Source organism: Scomber scombrus, chromosome 12 (assembly GCF_963691925.1).
Source record: "Scomber scombrus chromosome 12, fScoSco1.1, whole genome shotgun sequence".
NCBI lineage: Eukaryota > Metazoa > Chordata > Actinopteri > Scombriformes > Scombridae > Scomber > Scomber scombrus.
The window spans coordinates 12,850,530-12,875,570 of NC_084981.1; the positions used below are offsets into that span (position 1 = coordinate 12,850,530).

Sequence of the window (25,041 nt, forward strand, 5' to 3'; positions counted from 1 at the left end):
TATTTCTTTATCCGATAAAGACAAAGTGCATATTATCAGAAAGGACCTTTCTGGGACACTTGACATCTTCCATGACTTTTCATCTTTCTAAATGAAGCCAGTAACCAAATATCTAAACAGTTTGATATTATTACAAGTACCTCTGAGAGATACAGTGCAGGCTCACATGTAAAGGATTTGTAGAGTAGGACTCATAGATTCTAGTATGCTTAAGAAATCTGTTTATTGAAATATTTAGGTGACCAGCACCAGAATCTCCTGTTTACATAATAAAATAAAATGATAACTGCCATGAAGAACACAGAAGAGACTAAATGCCACAGAGAAAGATGTTCTACTGTCGTTCCTCTGACTTAACATTATGTCTTGCAGAACAGTATAATCAACTTGAGTGTGCAGCATTTAATGGACTTCACACGGCAGGTAGCCTGGGTCTCATTCACATACTGAGAATGTGTCACTTCTGATGGGAAACTTGTGTCTGTGAAGTGAACGCAAGTACTCAGCTTGGTTTATTCAAAATTTGCCAGTGTAAATCCATATTTTTTCCTCTTTCATGTCCTAATGGCACATGGTGGGTAGAAATAATCCTAGAAAAGGTTTGAGTAACATTGCACTGTGTTAAATGGATGAATGAATAAATACTTGTATTAAAGTGTCAACATACACCCAAAGGTGCTTAGCCCACATTCAGGCAAGACAATCCATGTGTCAAAACAAAGTATAAGCCCTTAAGAAAAATGTTAAGTCTGTACAGTATGTTAACATGTACTCTGCATATATCATCATGATGAACAGAGCTTAACTCAAAGATCACAATCAACTAGACAGTAAAATATAAAATGCATTTCACACAGACGGGTTAACACTTTCAGTCCTCCTCTGGGATTAAATGGAAGTGTCCAATTTCCTGTTGAAATGTGTTGATAGGACACCTGACAGTCCCGCTCTTGTCGCTAACTGTGATGCAAATGGGATCATCTGTCACACACTGCACTGATGCCAAATTTACTAAAGGCTGACTCACATAGCCAGGATATATACAAAAATGCTGTCCTTATCATACCTGGCACAGCGTACAGCAATTAGTGTGTAAAATGGTGATATGTATTTACTTAAGTACTGTCATGTTTTGTTATTTATTTATTTATTTTAGTTAAAGCAGTTTTTGTGAATTGTTGTAGACCACTTGATAACAGATATACAGTTTTAGGTGGCCTTTGGTTCATTTCATGCATAGTTGGGTGCTCACCTCACTTACAGTTCCCCATAATATACAATGTAGTGCGGTCAACAATACAGTATAACACACTGTAAAACACTGCAATAGATCAACATCTATTTTTGCGAAAACAATTCCAGTTTGCAAAATCAACACAGAAGATCGGATGCATCACACAAAACAGAGGACAATCAGTATAATAAACTGTCAGTGTCATAATGTCAACTCTGACATAATCAGCCTTGGGCAGCATGTGAAATAATGCTCATAATTTTAACTGCTTTGTTATCGTTTTGTCAGTCTACGCTCATGGATAATGCACAGTCATGCATATCAATGGCCAGCAAGATAAACTGTGTTTGCAGATTTATAGATTCACAGCGATTTATCACTGAATAGCACAGCATGTAATCCTGCATTATTCACATCGCACACAATTGTAAATAGCATAGCATGGATTTACTGCGCTCTCAGCTATCAGCTCCATATTTATGAAATGAATTACTTATATATTTAAATGATGTTGCCTCTGAAATTCTTGTGTCTTTATTTGAGCAGATTTAAAGCTTTTTGGGACAAAGATCTTTCCTTTGAGGTCCACTGGGGGTAATTCTTTTTCAGATGGGAGTGTTTCTTGTTTTATTTTAAAGTCAAAGTAATAATAACAGTGAACATTATTCTAGTTTCCACTTTAAGGGAATCATACAATCCACCAGAAACTGTTCCTTATTTAATACTAAGTAAGCTCATTTAAATGAAATATGAACCCAAAGACGAGATCAGCTCCTTCATGTGTTTCACTTTACTTTGCCTCTGACTAAAGAAAAGCGTAGTTGTTTAAAAAGGGGTGTGAAGTTAGAGACCAAAAAAATAAGCCTTTAACAGATCCCAGTGGTTTTCTTTGAGGGGTTTGCCTACATACCGAATATCGTGGTCCTGCCCAGACAACCAAAGGAATTTCTAATAAGTGAAAAAGCAAAGCAGACAGAGAGTGGAGGCAATTGATTGACAAGGAGGGGAACATTAGACAAGTTTAGCAAGTGCGCTGACATTTTTGCTCATGAGGCATCGCATCACCCTCACAAATGACAGACACAATGACAATACAAACAAATCTGCATATTTTTATGATAGGCAACTCTGAATTAAAAATGAGTATATGTAGAGGAGGAACAACTTCATGATGGCACATTTCAGGTAAACCATAAGGAAGCAAGGGCATTAGAAAAGCCTTGAATCTATTAACATTACTACAGTGTTTTCACTTAAGGAATTTGATGATTTTGCCAGTTTAATGTCCTTTGGATCTCAGCTTAAACTGCCTTTGATGTGAAGCACCACATTGTATGAGCTAAAAACACCCTTTAATCCACATTTTATCAGAGTTTTGTATCCATCATGTTTGTTTTCTTCTTTTTGAACACTCAAGTTTAACACCTGAACACTGAGCTGCCATTTCCTGTGGTTGTCATGTTTACACATACAATCCACCCAGTAGGAGGAGGTGACCAGCAGTTAATGAGAGTGTTTGCCTACATGAATTGTAAATCAGTTTTCCACCTACTACTTTACATGTGAAAGGACCTATAAACAAATTAGGCATTTTTTTTAGCCTACTACAGTCTATACTAGACTAATATATAACAGAATAGACTAGAATAAAATATATTCTGTGGCACTGATGCTCAAATCATGACTCTTTTACTTGACAGTGATTAAAATAAATAAGATAATGCAGAAACCTGTGCAATGTACTGTGTCAGTGTAATGTCACAATTCTAGTTCTACTCGTTTGTTAACAAAAAATACTAAAATCTTCTGGTTGCAGCTTATTAAGTGTGAATATTTCCATGTTTATTTAATCTTCTGTGATAGTAAACTACATATCCTTGTGTTTTGGACTGTCAGGACAGAGCAAGACATTTTAGTTTGCACCTTGAGCTTTAGGAAACATGAATCGATATTTTTCACAATTTTCTGACATTTTGTAGACCACACAGGTCATTTCTAATGATAATAATTGATAGTTGCAGCCCACAAACACAAATTACATTTCAGGAAAGTGAGATGTTGCCTTACATTTTCAGCGTTTAGCCAACACTCTTATCAAGAGTGACTTACAATGAGTGCATGGGTCAAATATGATTAAATTCCAAGGTCACAAGCATTTCAAGCAACAGAAATGAGAGGATGAGCCAAAGCCACAGCATTCAGGCAATAGATAGTAGATATCAGATTATATTTCTGTGCCTCTTGAATGTTCACATGTAATAGGAAAGTTCTAAACTGAGAAATAGTAGATTAAAAGGAAGGAATGGGATTTTTAAAAACAGGCAAAATGAGGGACAAGTACAGGAGTATCAGTAGCTTTAAAAATCACTTTTAATTCAGTTGTTAGGAACTTATTTGAAATGACCTCCAACAGAACAGCATAACATCACAACTATATTCAACATAGTGAATTGGAGGGGTAACTTGGAAAAATTACCAATTTAATTTTAGTGATTCATTTCATTTTAAATTTTTTCATGGGACGCCCTTGAAACACTGATGACTGACCATGAACCACAACATCCCCCATTTGAATTTTTATCATCTTTTTCTCAATCTTTTCCTATCTTCTTTCCGCTATTTATGATAAAATGCTTTAAATGGGCCTTTTTGCCCTGAAAATGAAATATTTTATTTAATTTCCCTGCAATGATACAAAATAGTATTTATTAGCTATTATTTACTGACACTTTTACCTGCTCCCAAAAGGTTGAATCTGCAACAATGTACCTTTCCTTTTTGGGGGAGGCACTCCACCACAATTCTTCCATGCCAAGCATATGTCCAGACCTAACTGGCAAAATACATTAAAATATAATATAAATATACAAAACTTCAGTTTGTGAAATGAGAAAAGACAGTGATAACTGCTTCTGTATAGAGCCCAGGGGCCAAAATGTGGACCCCAAGTTGACATCAATATATAAAATAGGCATTCTACACCAACACATTTATAACACAATTATAACACTACACTTGGAAATTAATATTAATTTTATTAATTCATTCATTATGAGGAATAATTAAATGAATCAGTTTTATATCATAAAGTCATGAATTTTAAATACAGTTACCTCCATCTCTGATATAAAAGAACAGACAGATACAACTACTTGGCTATAAATCAGGATATTTATGGAAACACCAAGTAAGAAAAATTAGGAATAAATATGTACAACTAAAATGAATGAATGGATGCATGAATGAATGGGTAAACTAAAAAGTTGCTGCCACCAGAATGAATGAATACCTCAATGAATGAATATTATCAAAAACAAGTCAAAAACACAATAAGGGACCACGACTTTACAGCCAGTAAAAACAAATATTTTTGAACTGCTCTTGCATCAACTCTGAGAAAGAAGCATGGATGGTTTTCCTACTGTTTCCTTGGTGACAAAGGTCTGATGCTGAGGCAAACTTCCCTGAAAGCACTGAGCAAGGCGAAGCAGACTCAGGGAACTTCAGGTCGCCAGAGTGACAGCCAGATGAAGATGCTGCAGCAGGTTCAGTGAAGCACTTTGGTTCACTGCTTTCAGGAGGGTGTCCCAGTCTCAGACTTAGTTGAGGCTTGTAGTGGACACATACAGTAGGGAGGCGTCCCAGTCTCAGTGCATTCAATGGCAGTCTGCAGATTTGGATGCATGGAGCTCTAGTCTTTTGAAAAATGTAACTACATGATCAAAATAGGAGATTACAAAAATAATATATATTCAAACTACAAATGGTGTGGCTTGGCTTGTGGCTTAGGCATCTTTGCAGTCTTTTTATTTTTAGTTGAGTCTCTTTCTAGAGTTTTCAGGTCCGAGCCATATTTCAAAAAAGGACAACACCCGAAATGCGGTTATCACAGCTGATAAGGCCTAGAGAAAGCAGATGCAGCAGCAGCAGTCAACAAGCCAAGAAGACAGAAGAAGAGCAGCAGCTGCCTGTCAAAGAGTTGTAAACATTTTTATAGTCTAGGAGGTGTTTTGAAAGAAAAGTTATCCTTGGCACTCTTTGGAGGGATTCCATTGATTACTAATTAAAGCCTTTGTGTGGAGAGAAAAACTGAAGTAAAAAAGGCAGATCATTTTATATCCCTTCGAATATCTGAAAATGATATGCTTATAAATTGAATATTCACTCATTTCTGTCTCTAATGCCACTTTCATCAACCCATCGGGAACCATTGAGGAAACACAAGTTGCCATTTTGATTAACCACATATTACACAGAATAAAATCAATAAACCCTTTTTCCTAATCTGTAAATACATTTGCATTATCCTAGCAGTTGAACCATACATAAATTACACACTGGTTAATATCGAATGAATCAAATGCAACAATATATGTGACTTTTGAATTTTGAAATAAAGTTTAAATATCCATAATATTAATAGTTAATTGTTCTAAAACATCGTCCAAATGCATAGTTTTACACATTTTAGTGGCATTTCTGACCAATTCAGACACTTATTGTGCATTAAAGAAAAATGAGAGAAGAGACAGTGACTCAAAGGAATGTGGCTCCTCCCAAAATTTACAACATAGGAGATAGTTAGCTAGCAGAAGATGGAGGGCCAGACTGCCCATGGGTGGGCCATCCATGGGCAGTCTGTTTGTATCCGAAAATAAAAACAAAGTCATTCATTTCGTGTTCATTCAACATTCAATGTTCGTCTTTTAGGTATATTAGATTAATATACTTTATGCATATTTTTATACATTTATAATGTATACATAACAGACAAACTGTTCCTATAATGTATTATTGTATGTATATGTTATTTATCAGGAATATTTATCAGGAAGGACCATGTTGTCTACCATAGCTGAATGTTTGGTGGATATTTTCTCCCTGAATGGGCTGTAAATAGCTTTCATAAATATGATTATTGAAACAACATCATGATTAAAATGTGCATAATTTGCTTGCTTTTAATATGTAATTTGTATGAATAGTAATTACCTTTTCACTTCACTTTTCATTGCACATTCAACAGAGTATTTGAAGACAGCATAATTAGATTTAAGAATTAATACTTTATCACAGTGTCAACAACTGAATGCAGTTTGCTTCAGTGCAGCTTGTTAAAAACAAACAAACAGCAAGTGGCCAAACAGTGATTCATATTTCCAACCCCATACATTTACATTCATCAGTCCAGAGTGGAAAAGGCCAAAACTAATTGCACGTCTCGCAGCCCATTCCCCCACCAGGTTCACGCTGACAAGCAGAGTGCCATTACCTCTTTTTGTGTTTGATGTGACCAAACAATCAGTTATCGTAAAGTAATTACATGGATTCATTTTTGCTCCCATTGTGAAGCCATTATTGTAGATATACCATTCAGTAGGTGGAAGAAATCAGTGAATAATTCAGTGGTCTATGGGTTAATGGCAGCACTCGACAAAGGCTTTATGTTTTGGCCCCTTACTGCAGTTGATATAAATGCTTGCAGTGTAATAAAGTAGGGGTTGTCAGCATGGACAGTAAGGACATGTGTTGACATGAGTTGAAGACGAGCAAGTCTGTTGTGTTAGCTCCGCCTACCCTCTCTGGCAGACCAACCACTGCTGAGTGATGGAAAACATGTCACTAACTATGCATAGTTTGTGATTTTTCCCGGGAATGTCACCACTAACACCCAGTTTATAAGACCACCTTCCCAAAGAAAAAGTAAACATAAAATGACAAAAAAAAGTCAACAAAATAAATATTCTGCTTACCCTCAGTGAGACATTTGGGCTTACTTCTGGAAAATAATGAGATCAAGCCATGGTGGGATGGGTTAGAGGCTGACATGCTTGCTTTCAGTCTGTTCTTTGTCTTAGATTTTGCTAGCCTGGGTATACCCATGCTCTCATTCCAGCGAGATTCTACTTCGCTCAGAAAGTTAGCATGGCCACCAAGACAAAATTTTCGCCTGAGATAGGGAACCAATCACAGAACGGGGAGGCGGGCTCAAGGCGATGAAGACCGTAGAGCGACTCTGTTTACATCCAGCATGGCGGCCACGGAGGTGCAGCAACCGTTCATGGCAGCAGTAGATTGTGTGCTAAATAAATTGGAAGGCAAGCTCACTTTGAAAATAGAACAAAAACTTGCGCTACATGATTTTCCCACTGCTCCCTACAGGCTCTGAATATGTCATTGTCTATCATTGATATGATTGGCTTTAAGTTTGTCCAGTAGCGTAAAGAAGCATTTGATCGAAATTCGTTGATCCCGCCTCAAATACGAGGAAATGAACGGCTCCTCACCAGACCCTACCTCAATCTCACATGAGATTGAGACGCGGTCTGGTGTTAGCCAGGCTAAGATTTTGCAACAGTCACAATAAAAAACCTTGAAAACCCTGACCCACATAAATAGATGGTGATGAAAGGCAACAGAAATTAGCCCATTTTGACAGAGAGGGTTATGGACTGACAGCTAGTCGAAAATGAAGCAAGGTCAACTTCTGTGAGCCAAAGCTTCAGGCTGCTGTCTGCTGATAGTTCCATCAGTTCATTTTACAAAACATTGGACAGAGCTGTATCTTCTGAAGCAGGATCCACAAAGAAAGGGTCCAAAATCCAAGGTTTCCGTGTTGTGGGTCCTCTGCGAAGTCTGCAAACTTCCATTGCAACTGAGTCAGATGCTGGGTTATAGCAATGGATATGTTGACATGAGGATAGGCTTGCACAGTTTTACTTAGGCTGCTCTTCCAGAAATGTGTGCACTTCTTTTTCCCAGTTCAAAATGGTGATTAAGCACACATCCTCTTTAAAGTCACCTTACTTCACTGTGTTGCAAGAGCTGCAAATGATCTGCATCAACCCTTTCACACAGAGTGGCAAAACACTTAGAGTTTAGTGCATTTTTCTGAATCTAGTTATCAGTTTTCACAGTCATGTTCATAACTCGATGCAGGTCTGGTGACATCTGCTTTGTTGCTAGACTTTCCCTATGTAAGAAACAGTATGTCTGTTTGGCATCTGCTGTCCTCTCTTCGATGCGTTTGACAGCTACCCATAGCAGGCAAATGCAGTCTACCAATCACACTGAAGGGAAGGACGCACATGTGTGAATTCTCAATTGTGAACCTACCAGCTGCAGAACCTATTGTCTGTCTTAAGGACTAGTATAGGCTGTAAGACCTAGTATTTAGGTCTGAGACATATCATTCTGAAGGAGTATTGGAATATATAGCCCAGGATGCGTTAAGAAAACCACATCACATTAAAATCAAATCAAAGGAAGGTATATGTGTAATCCACTGATAGACTGAAAAAGGAACTGGAACATATGGAAAAGATGGAAGTCATTGCAAAAGTAGACAAACCATCAGAGTGGGTGAACTTCATTATAATGACGGAAAAATCCAACAGCAGCCTACAGGTCTATTTGGACCCAAAATAGCTCAATGCTGCCATATGGATACAAAATTTCCAAATACCTACAACAGATGAAATCATGAGCAAGCTGGCTGAGGCGCTTAAGTACACTGGACGCTAGTTGTGGATACAGACAAATACCACTCACAGAGGACTCGTCATATCTAACCACCTTCAACCCGTCAATTTGAAGTTACAGATTCTACTTGAGGATATGAAAGGGGTTGTGACCCACATCAATGATTTACTGATGCAAAGGCAAAGTGGCTGACAAACACAACAGGAAACTTTGTGTGCTGAAGAGAGCCAGAAAAATAAACCAGAGGTTCAACAGAGAGAAGAGCAAAATAGGCATCCATGAAGTGAGGCACCTGGGTCACAATCTAAGCCAAGACAAAATCAAACCTGTCACGCAGATGGAGATACCAGAGAACAGACCTGCACTGCAGAAATGTGTGGGTATGGTCACATGCCTAAAAAAATTCATACCACACCTCTCGACACTCACAGAACCACTGAGAGAATTGCTGCAGAAAGAGGTGGTATGGTGCTGGAACAGACCAACAGTCGAATGAACGACATCAAAGAGACTGTTTGTAATGGGGCACAAACATCACTAAGATACTATGATGTCCAGCAGCCATTGAAACTAATGGTTGATGCATCAGGGCTAGGGGCTGTACTACTGCAGTGGCAGGAAATCCTTGCTATTCCACCACTTTATATATGACAAAACAGCAGAGGTTAAAACAGATCACAAGCCGCTGATGTGTATATTCAAGAAACCAACTGGTAGTGGTAGGGTTAGGGTTAGGGTTACTCACCAAGTATACAGGTCCTCCTGAAGCTACAACACCACCAACTGTATGTAATATACAAGCCAGGAAAAGAAATGTACACGGCCAACACTTTCGAGGGCACACCTTAAAGTCACAGATGATGACTGAGACCCTGGTGACAAACTCGAGGAGGATATTGAGGCTTAAGTACATCTCATCATGAGTCAACTACTGGTGAATGAAAACAAAATAGAGACAATAAGCATAGAAACACAAAGAGACAGCACGCTATCAGCACTGAGAACAAACAGCTGGCCTGAGAGAAAAGACGCTCCAGCACAAATCAGGCAATACTGAAACTGTAGAGAAGAGTTGTGGTATATGGGTGATATGATAGTAGCACAACACACACTAAGGAGAGACACGCTGAAGGCAATTCACGCTGGTCACTTTGGCAGTGAAAAATGCAAACTCCAGGTTAGAGCTACTATTTCTTCCCAGAAACAAACAACAGAAAGAAACACTCACGTTTTTCTGATTGTGACAGATTACTCCTCTTGATACACAGGCAGCCGCTGTGATTCGATTCACAAAGTCTATATTGGCCAGACATGGAATCCTAGATGAGATCAAATCAGACAATAGACCTCAGTACTCACAAGAGTACAATAAATATTGGCTCAGACCCATATGTGTGTTTTCTAGAGTATGGGAACACACCTATAGGAGACTTTGACTTGCTCAGATGTTTGTGTGTTCATGACATGTTGGGAGAGGCAGTTTTTGCCAACATTACACAAGACAACCAAGGGGGAAATGGAGACACAAAAGCAAAGACAGAACATGGAAAGACTGGTGACTATGTAAGAGTGCAGGATCATGGCAATGGGGAATTGGCATCCAACAGTGGTCAAAGACATAACGGACACACCATGCTCATAATGTACTACTCGGTGAAGGAGGACCTATAGGTCTCAATGGAGGGTACATACTGAGGAATAAGAGAGAGGTGGCAGTGGGGAACAAAAGAATACAGAAAAGACTCAACATGCATTCACTCAGGGATCAACAGAGGATAAAGCAGCAATAAGTGAAGAGCATGCAACAGCACAAAACAGCAGTGCAGGCAAACAAACTGTGACTACCCTGCATGCACAAGCAGTGGAAGGATAATAAAACGTCCAGCCAGATATGAGGATTAATAGAAAAGCATGGGGAAAAAACCAAAAGACACTGTACGCAGCTGCTGTTCAAACTCAACAAGCCCATCTGTTTCTCAGGTTTTATTGAGACTTTGTCCTTTAAAAAAATAATACAAGGACAGAAAAATAAATTGTTAATGGAAGTGGCTGTTATGACAATTGTGTTAATTATTTGTGTTCATGTTAATTCTTACTCCCCACTGATTTTTATCAAGATGCAAATATGTCACCTGTGTATTTTTTTATGGGGTGGAGATTTATTGATATTGTTGGACCACCGTACTAGTGCAGGGGCCAATATTAAAGATGGATAAGATGAATAAAGAAACAGGTGTCACTGATTAGATGTCTAGTCACTGACTAGTTAATAGTCTGGATCGGACATACACCCCAATATATTCTTGTCACCTGTACAGTATTTCCAATAAAGATCTTTTTTGGTGAAGTAATCATTAAGGCAGCATATTGCATTATCTGCCGTTGTTCTCACAGCAAACTCTTTGCACCTCAAGAAGATTACTGTCCCTGTAGTATTTTACAAAAACTAACAATAGAGTGGCACTGCTAAGTCAGCCAAGTTGTACTAAGTATGGGCTTGCCTACATTATTTCCACAAGTTGACATTCAGTGTCATCGCTCATGTCAACAATTCTTCTGCTAATGGTGTTTGTGTAGACTGGTATTGACTGAATTTTGGCTGCAGCCGCAGTAACTCTCGGCATATATCCACAGTACTTGACAAAAAAACCTCGTCTTGTAAAGGGTTTCTTTTTACAAGCTACATGAGCAGCAACCATATAGCTAGCCTTCAAAGTGGCTTTTGAGTTGTTAATGTTGTGGTGACTTTCTGTTGTGCCTGAGGCCCGTCCCTTTTCCTTGGGAAATATTCTTTTGGCTTCCTAACACATCTCAGATGCTTTGTGTTTAAGTGTCTCTGGAGCTTCAATGGTTTTAGCACCTCATTTGACAGGATTTCACCACACCCAACACACTGTGCTTTCAGCTCAGCATCACTGCCTGTCATTATGAATCCAAATTTAATGTATTCAAGGTCAAATTTCCTCACCACACGCTTTGGAGCTTTTACTGGTGCAGTGTTGTCTCCCACATCACTTTTTCATTCCAAAAACAGATCAATTTTGTGTCACGTCATCCAAGGGAACATTAGCTAGAAAACAGTGGCAACACACGTTTGTCTCTACCTCTACCTTAATCTCTACAGTTAAAAAGTGTTCAAAGGGAAGGATGCTTACTGTGTGCTTTATTTGACTGCACAAAGTACATGTCAGTTTCTAGGACATCCTGCTCCGTCTGGTGTGATGATGTGCTCTGTTTTATCAAATATCTGTGTAGTTGGACAAGAGATTAGTCAAGCCTACAGCATGTTGGATAAAGAAATACATTTTTTTGATTGGGGTCATTATGATAAAATGTGTTGCTGTATTTCAGTGAGATATTTTCTATTGTTTGATGTTTCTCTGTTGACTAGAAAAAAAGTGCCCAACATTTTAGTACTGTATGGAGAAAACAGGGTCTTGAAAGCACACACAATTTAAAAACCACTCTTATTAAGCAGCAGAACAAACTGCATGCTTTAGTGGTGTGGACTGTAATATCAAACAACAGCTGAAACCCAATAAAGCAATGACGTGAGGATAAACAGTTCAAAGGAAACTGCTGAACAGTAAACATATTATCTCCAACAAAATAGATGCAGTCCTGTTTACATGCTATTGAACTGCCTGCATGCTACTTTTTAATGATAGTGGCTCAAACAATGTAGGACACTTTTGGTATTTTCTTTTCAGCAAAGTATAACAGAGTTTCTAATCATTTTTGGATTGCTGAAATTCAAGTTTGCGCAAAAGAAGTTGTGAAAGAAATCACATAATCAGTCTGTCAAGATTTAATTACTAATTATTATTTAGGTTTATTCATTGTACTTCTCAATAGCATTGTTTACCTGAATATACACAGGAGATGCTAAAGGAATAGAGCCTTATTTTCAGGTTAGTTGTGGTGCTAAAAAAAAAAACTAAGAATTTTGAATATTTTCTCATAGAAAGTGCTTATTTAATCATGATTACAGATTTGTGTAAATTTAAAATAGTGAACTTATTGATTTTTTAATAATGGTCAGGATAGATGAACTTCAAACTTTTACTCAGTTTGTGTTAATGCTCAGTGTTGTTAGATGCAAACCCAAAGCAGATGTATTTAACCTTAAGCTATGGCAGGCTGACTGAGCACTTTTTTTCTTTTTCAGCAAAAACCTTGTCCTCTTACTCGTACAGTTGCACACATTTATCTGGTAGCTGCCCAGCTAAACCACAGTTTTCTTTTTTAATCACTGGGTTCTGAGCACCTCCGCTGAAGCAGTTTGGGCAGAGCAACAGAGGGGATCAAGAGCACCAGAATAGTAGCTGAGAGTGTTTTACTCATTCACTTCGCCCAATGAGATTTTTTTCCATCCTGTGTGAGGGCTGAAAGACAGTGACCTTCAAAGCACATTCTTGCGTCTCTGATCTTAGGCTCCTGTTGCTCCCTACCACATATCTGACAAAGATGATGCTAGTGTGAACATTTCTCCACATTCATACATTGTAAGCTCATTTTCCTCTCCCTCTCTCTCCCTTCCCTCACTCTCTCTGTCACACAAACACAATCTTCTTCCAAGTTCACTGGCAGGCTGCGGACCAGAATAGAGGAGTTTCCCATTTAATCATACTCATGGTCCATAAAAACATCATTACTTTATCTTATGAAATGAATACTATGCCCATTTGTAAGTGAAACACAATGAAGACATAACCCAAAGCAAATTCTCTCCCACAGGACCACAAGACCAGAATTAATCTGTGAAGATATCAAGAAACAATTCCTTGATGAAAGCAAGCTTGGACTGAGAATCTACTACATGCATGAACATTTACTTCCAATTTTCTCCTTTGAGAAAAAAAGAAACCAAAAGGGAAAAATTTAAATTTTAAATTATTTGATTTCATGATTGTTCCCCTCAGTTTTACATTATTTTGATGAAATACTGTTCCACCATCCATTTGCGTAGCTGGAGACTTTTTTATTTTGATACAGCAAATCAAGTCTTGAATAAAGTGATAACATGGTGTTTGATCATTGGCGTTCAATCAGAGTCACACTGTGCCTGATCGCATCCTGCCACACATCATAAGAACCACAGACTCTGAACAACAAACCACATTAGTTTTCCTGCTAAAGCGTCTTCTTATCTAACCTACAAACATGAACACCCGTCTTGATGTATACTGCAGCTTGTTGAGCAAGCCACCAAACACATTCACTGGGGAAAAATGCACCACTAATGTTGGTTAGCAGGCTAGACAGCTAATTAGCTGCTCAGCTGCAGCACATTAATCACCATGTTAACATACCTGAAAATGTCACTTCAGTTCAGTTAGATGTTGGTTTAGTCATTGCTCTTACCCCTGTTAGCAACACACTGTCTGCCCATGACGTGTAGTTACAGCTGTTCGTTTACTTTGTCTTTGTGCCATACAGAGTAATACTGTTAGCCTGCCAGCTCATTTCAATCAAACAAACCCCCATCACAACCCACGAGCCACCTGAAACAAAAGGGAGCATTTCTGATATTATTATTTTTCCGTCAATCTAATGATACAAAATTATTAACAAAAACATGTTGACATTATTTTTGACTGCAAAGAGGGGTCATGGCAAATTTCATGGCAATCCATCTAATAATTGTAGAGATACTCATTCTGGACAAAACATTTCAACCTTATGTTTTTGCTAGTGGAAAAGTCAGGGGAATCATCAAAGTCAGTAGAATGAATCATCTGGGAATCAAGAATCTCTGTACAAAATTTTGTGTCAATCCATTGTGTAGGGGTAACTACGGTATATTTCACATAACTGATCAATTTGACCTACTGATGGTATTTGATGAAAAGTCAGAGGCTAAAGACAAATTCTCCTCCATATGTATAATCACTCTATATATTATTAATATTGTCATTGTCATTGTCACGATACTGTACCCTGTCCTTTGTATATACTGTAAAGCACAGCTAGTCCAAAATATGCATTGAGATTCAGCTGTTGTTTAAAAGACAGGTTTGAACAAGACAGGTTGTATTTGATTTATAATCTCAGGCAATCCACATGCTATTTTGTAAGCTCCTGCTATCCTGGTACCCCTATCTTGTGTAAAGTGTCACATAAGGAGGCGTGACTCAGCTGTGTTGACTGGATAAAGAGGTTTAAGGGGTCTTTCAATCTGTTTACTTGTGGTTTCATCAAGAGGTTTTCAGGCACACTCTGTTCCCTGCGGTAGGCAATGATGTAAGCATAAGCATTACCTGTTCACAGATTTCAATGGGTTAAAATGATACAGTCCTTCCCAGCCGTCACTGGGAAATGTGAAAAATACACTTGCGAATTATTTTGACATGAGTGTGAATGATATAGTATAAAATAGTGTCTGATTTGATCTGATGGATTCTTCCATCTGGCAGTAATTCTCACACACAGTCTGCTTAATAACCTCAGAGGCATTTTTAAACATTGATTCATTTGCACTCTTCCATTTAGACGACCTCTAAAACTGAGACAACTTTGCAGCTTTAATGCGAGTAGTCTGAGACAAACCACGAAAAAAAGCTGAGAAAGCGTGTCCTAATTTAAATGATCTTTCTCGGACTATCAGGCACAATCAGAAAGATTGTGTCAGGCTTGAAGAAATCAGCCTTTCAAGTTGTTGGAGTAACTTGTGTGATTCAACAGACAAACAAATGACTGTCATCCTCTGTGTAAAACTAAAACCACTGATTTTAGAAACTGTAATGAGTGAATGTTGGAACAGCTTGGAACAGAAGGATCATTAAACTGGAGTTATGGATGTCCAGAAGGTCATGCTGAGGAACAGTCTCAAAAGGATTCTTCACTGGGAACATAAACCAGAACATTATTCCAACATGGTTGTACAGTTTCATCACAGAAACTGCTAAATAGTCAAACGCTCAGACTCTAAACATGGATTTTGAGGTGGATTCTTGACTTTATTCTAAAGATCTTGATAATGTACAATTTAATTCAAAGTCAAGCCTAGAACTACTCTGAGACTTAAACTGTGATCACTTTTGTTAGTCTTTAGAGCCGTTTCTAAACAAACTAATGTGACCATAATCTTAAGGGTCAAGGAACATGTCACCCAGTGCAACAGTGTGGCTCACTGACATTTTTTAACAGTTTTTGGACAATATTGGTAGTATAGAGAAGAAAGGAAAAAAATCACCAGCCATATCCTTTCAGTAATTTCTTTGTCTGGCCCTCTGCTCCTTAATGAAACGTCCAACTGGCCAGAACTGGTTATAACCTCACAGCTTTGTCCGCTGCACTGTTGACAGCTCAGATAAGGGTGAAGTGCTCCAGTCTAAATGAACTCTTGAGTTTCAATATAGGGACTAAGGATTGCTCAGTCACTTATTCTTAGTCTTGGTCAGGTCTGAGTTTTATTGCAAGTGTGTTAAAAGGCCAATACGTGTAAATCCACTGAGTATTAATTGGCAACAACCCCTGAGGTGAACAAGGGAGAGCTGCATCTCTTGACCCTTAAATGTATTGTGTGTTTTTGCTCAAGTGCTACAAAATGAACCATTCATGAAATATCACTGTACAGGGTGTTCTGGGACTGTCGCTCCTGTCAGTTTTCCACCTCTCATCTCTCATCTTATTTCAATAAGGCTAGGAACACACAAGAGGACTATTAGGACTAAGATTTGCTCATCCTGCAAATTGTAAAAAGACATACTGCAGTTTGATTGGAACCAATGATCTGCAAATATGATCTTAATGTGAGGGTTCACACATCTAATTTTAACCAACCAAAATGTCTCTTCCCCTATCAAATGTTTTATACTGTATGTTTAATCCAACATCAGTGTAAATCCTGTGCTCTGTGGGGATCAGAGACTGCTAACAGCCCATGAGAGCTCCATTTGCAGTGAAGTGAGGCTCAGCAGGCTGAGTGTGACTGTTTGCCTCTGTTGTTATTTTGATTGGAATTATTGGATCATGAGATTACAGGCTCTGATGTAAGGACATATCAGGAGTCAGCGGGATAATCTCATATCTTCAAGTTTGCAATTTGAGCATATTTACAGCTGAGACACAAATTTATCAGCAGAATGTTCATTGTGTGATGCAATGCATACTTGAGTTTCTTCTAATTTGTTGCCAGCCTCAGACTATTTGGTTGTCACGCTGCAGTTGGCCCCAAATCAGACTAGAAAGTGTTGACTGATGCTCTTTATACAAAATTACATAATTAACTAATGATCTGTCTTATCTTTTTTTCATTTTGTTTTGCTGCAGAAATTGAAAAGTATGAGGGCGACGAATCGAGAAAAGATGGTGACGTGAAGAAATACCTAGATATCATCAGCAATAAAAATATCAAGCTCTCTGAAAGAGTTCTCATTCCAGTCCAACAGTATCCAAAGGTAAGACACAGCAACCATCACCAATCACAATGCACCTCTTTTGGGACAAAATCCGTGTCCCCAATTGGTAAAACTCTGATTTTTTTGGTCAGCGGTTATGGTAAGGGTTAGTGTAAGTCTCCAGGAAATGAATGTAAGTCTATGTAAATACAGCAAAAGTGGGGCTTAAGTAAACCTCTGTCTCTCTCTGTGTGTGTGTGTGTGTGTGTGTGTGTGTGTGTGTGTGTGTGTGTGTGTGTGTGTGTGTGTGTGTGTGTGTGTGTGTGTGTGTGTGTGTGTGTGTGTGTGTGTGTGTGTGTGTGTGTGTGTGTGTGTGTGTGTGTGAGGAAGAGAGGGACATTGTTTCATTAACTTTAGCTGTCAGACAGTGAATGGGGCTTCCTAGTCTGGACTTGCTTCACCTGCTCCACCCTTTGCACAAACACTTCTGGCACTAAGAATCCCACTGAGCTTCACGCATGCTAATAGAAAGTCATTGGGCAGTGTCTGTTTATTTTGATGTAGTCATCAAAAACAAAAGTTTTTAGTACATTAAAGCACTCAAGGGTACAGTACTGAACAATGACCATAAATCATTGTATGACACAGTACTCACTATTCTGAGTTATGCAATGCCAGTACTGACAAAGTTTGAAATGTGGCTTAATGAGGCAACAACACAGAGCTGCTTGTGGTGAACCAGAAGGCTTTATTGCCACTGTAATCATTAAAACTGCTCCTCTGACTTTGCATCCACATGTTTATGCAACAGGTAGCTAACATTATAGCATTAGAGAGTGTAGAGTATAGACTATACAGACTATATCTGCTCTTAATACATTTTATATACTATCTATAAGCAAACACAGATCAATTCCAATACCAGATCACTGGTGCATACATTTAGTGGGTAGTTAACATTTTTGTAAGTACCCCCCCCCCCCCCCATGCTTTTCTTTTAACAATACAATGTAACAAATGTCATCATATCATTACACCCATGGTATACTAGGTGCTAAATATTAATGTTCCATTAAACAAAAATGCTTTCCCTGGGTTAAGTATTTCTCTATAACCTAACGCGCCAGATGGTTTGTTACAGAGAACCATCTGAGAAGTCGTCCTTGGAAACTGTTTGGAAAAGGGCAGGCACTTTCCAGAAATACTTGGCAGGTGATTGGATGAACCATCTGTCTATCACCGTCTATAACCATCTTACCTTGCGAGGAAACTGGATTCGTTAGATCACCAGATCACAAAATCATGTGAAAATCCTCATAGGACACTGATTGGTTTGACCATCACCAGTGTTTCAGTTCAAACCACCGATTGATTCGAACACAAGCGCATGACTTGGAACCTGAAGCAAAATTATTTTGCTTGTGCACTTCACTACACACTGGTGTACTTCCTTTTACAAAATCTTGTCAAAAGTTTTGGTGTGACAGTGTCAAAGCTTTCCATCATGTAAAACCTGCAATCCCCTTTCATCTTCAAAACAACATTCAAATACATGTTTATTTCACTGTCAGTTTGCAACACTGCCATCATCAGTGGCCCCCTCTCCAAAGAACTCAAATATATATGTTCAACCATTGCTCCACACAGCCTCCACAAGTTTCTGACACTCCCTCAAGCACTCCTTTAAAATGAACCAATTTTGGTCACTTTGTCTCTTCTTGTCGCTGCTGGTGTAAGTGCTCAGTAAAGCGAGTTAATGATAGACCCTCAACAAAACACTGTCAGTGTCTATTTTTCAGTCTTTGCCCTGCATACCCTCGAGTCAAGTCTTGTCCCAACATCATGTTTCATGATCTCAAAGTTGTTCCACATTTATCTACTTACTTTGTCTGTGTTATTAGAAAATGAGTAGTGCTCAGGAGCCCAGGCAATGTACTTTGGCCCAGTGAGCCCCTAAGGACACTCCATAAAAATCAATTTGCTGTTTCCTTCTCAGGATCAGTGTTGAGAAAGAAACTTAGCTGTGTTCAGGAACTCCTTGGTCTATTAATTGGATTTCAAATCTATAAAAAAATGTCAATATCACAAGAGTCTTAGCAAACGACCTACAATGACTCATTGACACCTTTTTTTCATTTAAGTTTTATATTATAAAGTACTGAACTTAAATTTACACTGTTTTTAAAGGGAAGAATAAAGACAAGAAAATGAGCCAGTACTACTGAGTACAGTTTTAGTATTGTGTACAGAGGTAAATTAATTAGATGTAAAATGTATTGTGAAACAACATCATGATCATAAACAATTAAAATCACAGGTAAAATACAGAGCCTCAGAATCCTAGTTCTGAATAATGAACATTGTAGAGCCTAAATCATTCTGAGTACTTCGTCTTCGGAGAAAGTCAGGAGTTCCAAAAAATACTCAATCAAAAAGTCACCAGGAGTCGTCCATCTGAATGCAGTTAGAGTTTTTATTGTTGACAGCAAAAACCCGGAGCCAACATACACAGACAGAATCTATGAATGAATGACACAAAGAGCTAAAACTCGGGGCCTCTTTTATCCTGTTCTATATTGCTGACCCTTGCAGAAAAGTTTCGACCCCCTCCCTCGGTGGAGTGAGTTTCAACCAATCCACTTCTTTCTGCCCCCAACATGTACTCACGTTCTTCGCCCCCTCTTTCACCTCAACTTGAACTCACGTTCTTGGCGCCTATCCTAAAGACGCCCTAAAACACCTTTTATGGCTCTTCCTTCCGTTTCTATGCTAGCAGGTGTTTTGCTCTAGGGGGATTTTGGATTACATCATTCTAGACTTCCATTTCTGTACTTTTCCATTTACTAGGTACTGCCCCCTATCTTCCTTAGCTGGTATTAGCTGTGTGGGCAATGTTTATCACAGATGTCTTCAAGTAAAATATTACCCAAATACTGTTATTACTGCATTCTTTTCTATAGTACTAATAATATTAATAATATAAAAGTGTGGTATATATAATCACATATATTGTGGTTTCTCATACTTATTCAACCATAAAGTACTTATTCACTCAGTAGTTGCAGAATCACATACACCTTCTTCGTCTAACATAATGCCTTCAAATTTGAACATCTTCAGCAAATAATAGTCAACAATCAAATGCCCTTTTAGCAGATACAACATTGCTCAATGTAAATAATTATCACCAAATTTTACACTACAACATAATAGTGCCAACTCTGCAACATAAGCAAAGCAGTGCAGCCCAGAGGGACAGAGCGGGTGTCCAACAACAGCCTTTGTGACCTAATTGCACAGTCAGCACCCCACAAGACTGCAGTGTCACTATCTTAAACATCTTGGTAACACTGCACTTTCAGTTAATGGTAATTAGCCAAATGAAGCAACTCTTTAATCAAAAGTACAACCATCGAAGGATGAGGAAAAAACCAAAGGTAATGCAGAGTTGATAAAGATGAAATTAAAGATGAGAAAGATGATTCACACAACATATATCACTAGTTTTCAGATGGGAACAGTTGCACAACAAATTAAAGATTATAGTAATTGTTAATCAGTTTTCCTGTAAGCTTTTGTAAAAAGAAATACACTTGTTTTGGGCCTTCAACAGACATAAACAATGACATACAACAAATCAATACTGGCCTTACTGCTATGAAAAATATTATTGCATATGTGGCTCCACAGGTATTCATTTCTGTCTCTTTTCTCTGATCAATATATTTGACTTGATGGCATCTGGGCCTACTGGGAAGGACAAACTCACTGGTTTCTTTTATTTCACAGTGGAACCTCATTTTTTGTCACAGCTGTCACAGCTTTTTGTCACAGCTGTTTTCTCATGTCTAGTATTCAGTAACGTCCGATCTTTCTTTCAATCACTGGTGGCAGAGCAAAGTCTGAAACATCATTAATCTGTTCTTTCACATTTCAGCAGGCTAACAGTGCTCATTCGTGCTTACAGCTGCCATCATGCTGGAAAGTGATTAAATGCAAAGCAATTAAATTATTACTTGGGAGAATTCTTCTGGGCGGTTTCAGATTTGACGAAGTGACGCGTGGAAGATTAATGTCATCTAACAGTGAAATAACCAGTGCTGATGAAATCATTCTATATAGTGCACTGACAGACACAAACTGTAGGCCATTTTCATTTACAGACATTTTGACATGTTAAAGCAGGAGAGGCACAGGTGCAATTAATAACATTAATTATGATTGAATCCCATTTAATTTAAGTAATGCGCTTCATTAGTTTAGTGCATGATGGTTCACCGGTATGGTTTCTTCGGACACTTGAACGGACAGCCCATCCTCACAAGAAAAACAACAATATGTTGAGAATGTGTCTGTGACCAATAATATTTCTGTTTTTGGCAGATCCAGTGGATTAAAATACCTGACACATAAGGTCTCTTCATCACATGCTACAGCTGAAACAATTAGTCAATTAGCCAACTTCATAGATTAATCAGCAACTATTTGGGTAATCAATTAGTAATTCAATAATGTCAAACATTCCCTAGTTCAAAAAGGTCTTTTGGTTTTGGAAAATATATCGGACAAAACCAGCCATTTGAGCTCTGGAAAATTATAATGACTATTGTTTTAGTATTTTCTTATATCGCAAATACTAAATAATTAATCAATTAACTGAGAACATAATTGGTATATTAATAAAACAGTTTTGCCTGCAGCAATACCTTAACACTGCTGTTAAAGGGATACATGTATGGCAATATCTCTGACTAGAAAAATTACAGTATATTACAGACTATATTGATATATCGACCACCCCCAACTAGGAAAGGGACAGGTGCAATTAATAACATTAATTATCATTGAATCCCACTTAATTAGTATAGTGGATAATGGTTCGCCAGTATGGTTTCTATGGACACCTGAACCAATCTGTAAATCAAACTAGTAGATTATACATTTCAAGGTCAACATCTGAAATGCAAGAGAGCTGACAAAGAAACGTAATTGCTCATTTCCCAACCTTGCTGTTGTCAGTAATACTGTAGGATTTTTTTTAACACGACCTCTATTTATCAAGATATGTAAGTAAAGTACCTTTTAGTTTAAATTTCATAAAACTGTAATAGAAGATATGTTTTGGCAGTGTGCTAAATGTTTGAATTTGGCTTACAGGGTTGTGTAATTGGTTTAAATTTCAAACTTGGGAAAGCTGCAGCTGCTACACTGCTGTTCTATTTGGATAAAAACCCGAAGGGATGATGCATCTTGTTACAGACTGGCCCTGGTTTATATGTATCATTCATACAGGAGGACTTGTGTTCTGTGCACCACTCTGTCAAATCTACATTAATTTGCTGTCATTTTACTGCCTGTCAAGATAAAGGAATATGCCTGAAGGCCTTCCTCCAATGACCTACCATCACGTTTTATCTTTGATCTCTGAAAAAGTGATGAAACCTTGAAAACAGGGCTGACATTGGTTAACCAGAAAAGATGTTGTACATCTGTACCTGCACAGTTTTTAAATGAATGATGCGCTCACATGGTTCCTATGGAAGTCTTGAAATTGTACATAGAAATCACTATTTACTCAACAAAAAAAATGATTAAGACAATCAGCATAGTCGTTTTAATTATCGCTTAACTAGAATTTATATTTTACTGTTTAATGAGACAGCTTGATTAGCATCTCATAACCTTGGGGCATGAAATGGATTTTCAATGGTGGATGCTATCTGTTAGTCTAGTGCTGGGACTATTCTGCATGCCCGAATGTTACCAAAATGATTCATGCCCTCTTACTGAATACATTTGATTTAGTTTAAAACAACATGGACACATTTCTCTTCTTGTCACACACTAGCAAGCTGGTTTTACCTCTGTAGGATGTTTGCTTTAACTATTCTGCAGGTATATACACAGCCAACAACACATTCAATTGTATTTTGTCCTTGTGGGTGCCACAATTTTGAGCTTATCAGTCATAGGTTATTGTGACCTTTAAATAATGCTGCAGCTGTGCTCTGCCCATAGAGAAATTCAATTTTTGTCCACCCGGAGATGTCAATGTCCAAAAGAAAGGCCTATCATGTGGAAAGGTGTTTTGCTTAGATAAGTGCTGAATACAGTAGAGGCGTACATAGTGTGAATTAAAATTAAGCACTTGCACGATAGCATCACAGTCCCACTTTGGGATCCCACTGAGTCAGTGTTTGTATGATGACTTCGTCTGCCATAATGCCGCTCAAGAGATATAATAAAAGATAAAATGCCTCCACATGTTAAAAATCTTCCCACATATGCAATGATCCAACACTACTGGATATACATTTTTAGTATGTAGTGCTGTCTCTCCAGAAACAAGTAATATGTATGTATGTGGACTACATTTACTTGATTCTTTTGAGTATGTTTTGATTGACACTGCTGTCCTACAATGCAGCACTTCATAAAAATTATGCTCACAGCTGGGGAAAAAATCAAGCCAATTGTGACTAATTGCAAGACAGAAAAATCAAATTTAAATATTTTGAAACTCATGAAGCTTACTTTTTTTACTTTTACAGCAATTTAACTGTTTTGTTTCTCTCTCGCCACTCTTACCAACCTCATTTCCAGCAACAGCTGGCAGTTGATTTTAGCTCAAAAGCTCTGATAAATCCACTGTAAACTACATGGCCAGCACAAAACGCCAAACAAACAAAGATAACATGTATCCAGGAACTGGTAGTGACCAAAGAAAAAAAAAAAAAAACGGCTAGAAGAAGACTGAATACTGGATTTACGTTTATCCGGTGGACATGAACATGACTTGTTAATGTTACTCCATAGGATGTGCAAATATCAGAGACATGTGGTTCATTAAGGGCACTGGGGCACCGCCCCTGTGCAATTCCAATAGTGAAATACTTATTGAAAAATCATTTTTGTTATTGTTGTGTTGTGTGAGTACACATTTCATTTGTTAAAAAAGAGGTTCAATGTAAAAAAAAACAAAAAAAAAAACATAAAGGCCATGGCTTGTTAGAAACTTGCAAGAACAGAGCTCAAATTATATGAATTATATGAATCAATTTCCTTTTTTTTTGTCGCTCTACCAGAAAAGCAATGTAGCTTCTGCTCTGACAGCAAAACACAGCCTGTCTGGAATATTTTTATGGTCTTAAACAGCTTTTGTTGTGCTGCGTAACTTTGGCATCGCTGGCTGCTCGTCTCTATTGATCTTGGCTCAAGTTGTTTGTCACCTGTTAGAGTTTACAAGAATCGTGTTTTGCTTTTTGTTTTTTGGGAGGGGGGGTTTTGTCATCTGTGTGAGTAGACCATCTGGGCAGCAGTTCAAGGTTTACATATTAATTACAAATGTTAATTTCTATTTAATTATTTTTATTTCTATACAATTCTCATGTTTTGTGATGATGTTTATACAGTTACTAAGGGTAGATTAAGTTATTTTGTCACTTTCCTCGACATGGGTGCATATTTGGACAGTAGAAGCGTGTACCTGCAGTGTCGAAGTCTTCCTGAACTGTCCCTACCAAAATGTTACCAATTTAGCACTAACTTGACATTTTACCTCCACATAATGTTAACAGTAAGGCCGGTGTAGAGATTGGAACTGAAACGATTTTAGTGATACCAATGCCATTATCAATTCTGCTTATTGGTCCAATTCTTTATCGATTCTCTTATTGATTCCTGATCAATTTTCTGTGTGTAAAAAACGTAGGCCTACACAGGTTTTCAGCATCAACGCAACTGTAATTGTGAAGAAAAAAAGCATGCATGCCGCAGTAGGTTGAAGCAAGTGATTCTACTCAGACCAGGGACTGTTTGAAGAGCACCCCTCAAGTTCCCTCAGTGTTACTGTACTGTACTGCAGCTGAGGGGTCCACTGCCTGTTAGTTTGCTCCATTAGCTCTGTTAGCTCCAGCATCAGACCGACAGTGGACCGCAGACTGGCCCAGTCACAGTACTGGGTCAGTACCGGGTCTTGTTTTG

The 25,041-nt window shown here is 38.1% G+C and overlaps 1 protein-coding gene across 1 annotated transcript in view; it reads left to right on the forward strand.

Annotated features, from left to right (window-relative positions):
* khdrbs2 (KH domain containing, RNA binding, signal transduction associated 2) overlaps positions 1-25,041 on the forward strand; it is a 66,762-nt gene that overhangs the window by 687 nt on the left and 41,034 nt on the right. Inside the window, exon 2 of the mRNA XM_062430853.1 lies at positions 16,991-17,118. Coding sequence (XP_062286837.1) covers positions 16,991-17,118 — 128 coding nt within the window. The remainder of the gene's footprint in view (positions 1-16,990; positions 17,119-25,041) is intronic.